At 36.1% G+C, this 5,711-nt stretch overlaps 1 protein-coding gene across 1 annotated transcript in view; it reads left to right on the top strand.

Moving 5' to 3' along the window:
• The window catches only part of LOC106876717 (uncharacterized), a 19,569-nt gene that overhangs the window by 12,345 nt on the left and 1,513 nt on the right, over positions 1 to 5,711 (top strand). The window contains exon 6 of the mRNA XM_052977005.1: positions 2,931 to 3,049. Coding sequence (XP_052832965.1) covers positions 2,931 to 2,983 — 53 coding nt within the window. The 3' untranslated portion in view covers positions 2,984 to 3,049. The remainder of the gene's footprint in view (positions 1 to 2,930; positions 3,050 to 5,711) is intronic.

The raw sequence follows: 5,711 nt of genomic DNA, 5'->3' as shown, positions 1-5,711 counted from the left end.
GTGTATGTATATATATGTATATAAAACAAGTGGCAGTGGATGTAGAAGTAGATATTATTCAGAGGACATTTAGTAAAAAAAAAATATATATATATATATATATATTACTAGGCTATTTATTTTTTTATATTTACTTTCTTCACTTTATATTAGTATGTCATTAGTTTTTTTCCTTAAAGAGAAAATTTTTTTATATTCGATGAACTCCCTTGGTTCTCTCCCTTTCTACACTTTTTGACTCAGCAATTCCCTTACGACTTTTAGTTTACTTTACTGTGATCTATTTTGCCCTCCTCTCCCCCATTTTAATCATTTAATTTAAACCTTTAGTATAGCGTTTACAGCTATACATACATACACACACACATACATACACACATACACATACTTCCAACTGCCAGTCAAACACCTTTCTACTGACCATTCTTCTATGCACATGTGAAGAGACACACAACTCCACAAAAGACCACCACTCCTTTTACCATGCCGCTGAATTCTTCCTACAACATTAAGAGACATGAAGTTTACTCACATATACACATATAAACAGCCTACACCACACAGACAACACACACACACACACACACACTTGTATGCATGCACATACCCACACATACACACAGATACCTCCTTCTCTAATACTTTCCTGACTTAGAAAGAACTTTTTCTTCGTCCATTCCCTTCCAGTCATTTCAAAATGTAACCACATGTGGATTGTTGGCGTCTTCCTTTTCTCTTCGACTTTCCTCTGTCTCCTGTTTCTAACAAAGAGCTTTGCTCGAAACATAAAACACCTTTTCTTTCCTTTCCTGAGCGTCTGCTAATACTTTGCATGTACCATGTCCTCGCGTTGTTTTTCTTGTGTTTTTTCTTTGTTTTTTATTATATATATATATATATATATATATATATATATAGAATATGTGGGGTTTAGTTCATTGATGATCTAAACCAGGCCTGGCCACTTTGAATTACATTGCAGGCCACTTTAATCACAGAAAGTATTTTGAGGGTTGCTTGTATACAGACAGAATTGAAAGCATTTTGCTTTCTCGTGCTATTATTATAATAATGAATGAATGATCGTTGATTCAGTATGAAATATCGTTGCAAAAACAGAAGTATCTTTCTTTTTTACTTTTCATTACAATCTTTAATTTTTAATAAAATTTTTTAAATGTTTCTTTAAATAAACCCATTTCAAGAAGGTATCAAGTGGGCCACCTGCGGCCAGCAGGCCTCAGCTTGGCCAGCCCTGATCCAGACGAATGCGTATGCTGCATAGTCATCCATTAAATTTCAATTTCATAGCTGAGGCTGAAGCTAGGGATCTGTAGTAGGGTTCCAAGTTAGCACATATATATTAAAGGGAAATGGACAACAAAACCAAGGCAGGATGAGTATCTCAGGTCATTTAGAATATTTAATTAGAAATAAGGTAAATCAAAAAAAAGGAGAAGTAGAAGTAATTAATGTCTTACAGCTGTTTTCTGGGATGTCCCAGGTGATGAGTCACCATCCCCAAACACTGGGTATTCCCTCATCAGAGACAAGGTATGTTTGTAGGACAGTTCCAGACAGAGAATTCACAGTATATAAAAAGATTAATTACTTGTACTACTCCATTTTTTGATTCACCTTATTCTAATTAAATACTCTAAATTACCCGTGAGACTCAGTCTGCCTTGGTTTCGCTGTCCATTTCCCTCTAATATACAGGCTGTGGGGCTGGGGCAGAAGCAACGACCTTTTGCAGTTGAGTCTTCTGGTTTCCAGTTGAGTTTCTTTTTTGTTTCAGATAAACATGGCCGTGCGATTAACAGTCATTGTTCGTTTCTTTAAGTAATGCAATAAATTTGCGTTCAGTAAAAAAATTACTCAATAAACATTTATATACGATAAAAGTTATTAAATGCAAAAAAGGGTGTTACTTCTCCTGCACCCGTGTGTGTGCAGCAAGATAATGGAGAGAATCACATCTGTAATTGGTGATTACATTACTAACAATTGTTTTTATTGTGCCAATGTAGTGACATACAAAAATAAAAAGGAATAAAATAGCAGACAAATAAACATATCCCAAAATCCATGCTAACACAACATCATCAAGGCAATCCAAATCTGTTTGGATTGATTAATCCCTTTTACATCTTACTCATGTGGCTAAGAGTTGTTTTGACTCTTATTTCTAGCAATGCTGGCACTGACTAGCACTCTCAATTACTTTAGTGATGACTACACACACACACACACACATATTATATTTACCTTTATAATTGAAAAAATGGTACTATTGTAAATGTTTTTTAAATACAGGTTTTTGTTAAAACTTAGAAATTCTGTTTGCACATAAAAATAGCAAATAAATATATTTTTAAACAATTTTTATTGTAAAATAATGTTCTATTCTAAATAAATAATAAAATCAGAAGTGAAATTTTTATTTTAATATGTTTTTTATATGTACATGATTGAATTTATAAACATAAAATTACAAATGAATATGAATTCACAAAACTCATAACTTTTTTATGCTTAAGATTTTTAGATGGGGTTTTCTCTAAAACATTCATCTGGATGAACTCTTTCATTTGAATTCAAATAATATTATTTTTCTCTTAAAAAGACAAAGATATTTTGTAGAGTTCTATATTTAAGAGATGAGGAATTATGTACATTTGACGGATATTTGTCCTCCTCTTGTTTGTTGTTAACACAACGTTTCGGCTGATATACCCTCAGCTAGTAACATATAACCTAAAATTCGAGTGTTTGAATTTAATTTTTTTGACCCCATTAGGGGTTGCGACCCATAGTTGAAGAAGTGCTGATATCGATTATTTATTTATATATTTTGCTTGTTTTTTGTTTCGAGTGTGTTTGTGATTTTATGTTTTCATATTTTTCTTTTGTGTTCTCTTCCTTTTTAGGTGACATTGCATGTGACGATGATGAAGAGACAGGATATTCTACAGACTTGTGATACCATGTAGAAAGGAAAAGAAGAAGAAGAAAAAAATAGGTGAATGCTAGTCAAACCAAAAAAAATGTAAGATTTGCTTGAAATAACAGTTAACTGCATAATACTTACCTCATCATCATCATCATCATCGCTTTAATGACCACAACCCTCACCTGTTTCCAAGAGTGGTAATATTTTTCCCTCTTGGCCACACATCTTCATGGAAGATTGGAAATGAACAACACCACATTTATGACAGTGGCACTCGTTTACAACTACTTTCTGACGAAAAGGCAATGAAACACACACACACACAACTAGCTTTTTCATTTTCAGTTTGCTAAATCCACTCGGCCCTAGTTTAAAGTAGAAAACACTCACCCCACATTGCCACACAGTGGAACTGAACTTGAATCCATGTTGTTGGAAGGCAAACTCAAACTTCTTAACTGCACACACCTATGCCTGTATCTATAGCCATGCCTGTCGATTCATATATACAAATACACACACACACACACACACATATATATATATATTGACATGTGAACTGGTTAATCCAGACATTTGTTTTTTACTCTCCTCATTCTTTTCTGTTAAAGAGGTTTGAAACATCAAAGACTTTTCCATTTTTTCTGAGTATCAATTTAAGACACCTTTGCTGTTTTCTCACCTGTCTCTGTCTTTTTTGTACATTTACACTATATATATATATATATATACATATATACAAATACACATTTAGTAAAGTATATTAATAAAAGGCATGTTTTCTTCCTAGTTACTCCCACCAACCCTTATATAATGTAGGGTACCCATGTTTCTTCTCTATAGCAAGACCTCTATGCGTATTCTTCTATCCTACTTTAGCCCCTCAACACCTGGCATAAAACCACCTCCCCATCCCAAATATCTCACCCTGCTTCATTGAGTGGGGGGGGGCTTTATTTTCCTGTTCTTTTCTTGTCTTGCAAGTTACTTGTTGACTTCCATACTTCTAGTTGTACAAAAAATTTTTTAAAAAAGACCCAACCACCCAGTACACCCTGAGAAGTGGTTGGTGTCAGAGAAAAGGCATCCAGCTATAGAAACCATGCCAAAGCAGACATTGGAGAAGTGGTTCTCAGCCAGGGTCCATATGACCCCGGGGGGTGGGGGGTGGGGTTATAAGATATTGTTGTTATGATTTATGTGCAATAAAATTATTATGTCTACAATCATTATCATCCTCATCATTTAACGTCTGCTGTCCCTGCTGGCATGGGTTGGTCAGTTTGACTGGGCTGGCATGCTGGGAGGCTGTGCCAGGCTCCAGTCTGATTTGGATGCCCTTCCTAACACCAACCACTCTTTTATGTGCCACTGGTATGGGTGCCATTTGTGACACCGGTATCTGCCATGACTGCGATTTTGATCGGCTTGATGGGTCTTCTTCTCAAGCATGACATAATCATGGTCATTGCCTCCATAAGGCCCAACACTTGAAATGAACTCAGCCACTTTGTCCCCATGGAACCCGATGCTCGGAAGGAACTCGGCTATTTTGTCTCTGTGAGGTCCAAATCTTGAAAGGAACTCAGCCACTTTGTCCCCATGGAGCCCAACGCTCAAAGGAACTCAGCCACCTTGCCTCTGTGAGGCCCAATCCATAAAATATTTTAACTATTTTTTGTTCATACACTTCACAATAATATTTAATTATAAATATATGATATTGGGGTTTTTTTAAACACTGACTAGCTGAGGGAAGGGAAGTTGAATAAAATAGAAATGGAAGGGGTCCATTGTAAAAAAAAAAAGGGTTGAGAAGCACTGCATTAGAGTGTTGGACTCTGCAAATCTTGTCATACTATCGTACCTGCATGCCAGTATGTACATTGAACCTTAAATGATGATGATGATGATGGCGGTGGTGACAGCAGTGAAGTCGACTTTTGCCTTTCGTTCTTTCAGAGTAGATAAAATGAGTATCAGTTGAACACTGGGGTTGATATAATCAACTTAGGTCCTCCCACAAACCTACTGGCCTTGTGCCAAAATCTGAAACCATTATTATTATTATTATTATTATATAAGATATCAGTGCATGCCATCAAAGTGACACTGTGATGCAAATACACGAAGCCCATCATGACTACTCGTCTGATAAGGGTACACCAGGCACATGAATCTGCACTACATGGTGTTCTCATATCAAGATAAACAGTGCATGATCTTACAGGTGGGACCTAGTTATAATTTTCCTGAAGGTCAAACAACTGACAAGCATGGTTGTGGTACTGAGCAGAATATTTGCTGTATTTGCCCATCTTTTTATACCAAGACAAAAACAATGTACATGATAACACTTCCAATCAGTTAAGATCAGAAGCCTTGAGGTCCACTGCCTGGTACTGCATCAGGGCATTTATTGTGGTTATTATTAACATTATCCTCTTTTTTCAGTTTCATTTCCATTTCTTGCCTAGTGTCTTCCTGACACCTAGGGCAAAGAAACTCGCTGTATACATTGGTAGGCCATTAAAATAAACACACCAGATTGTTCGTTTACAAAGTCATTTACAAAAGGGGAAGAAAGACAGAGGAAGGAAAAAAGAAAATAAAGGGGGAAAAGGAAAGAAAATTCACAGCAACACTGTTCTTTTCAATACATGTGGCCAGTTACCACTTCAGACAGTCTTTTACACTTCCTGCATGGATGGTCAGCCAGGGATCGTCCTGCATGGATGGTCAGCCAGGGATCGTTCTG

Source organism: Octopus bimaculoides, chromosome 26 (assembly GCF_001194135.2).
Source record: "Octopus bimaculoides isolate UCB-OBI-ISO-001 chromosome 26, ASM119413v2, whole genome shotgun sequence".
Taxonomy (NCBI): Eukaryota; Metazoa; Mollusca; class Cephalopoda; order Octopoda; family Octopodidae; genus Octopus; species Octopus bimaculoides.
Note: the sequence above shows the minus strand (reverse complement) of the source record. Positions and strands in the feature narration are given on the sequence as shown.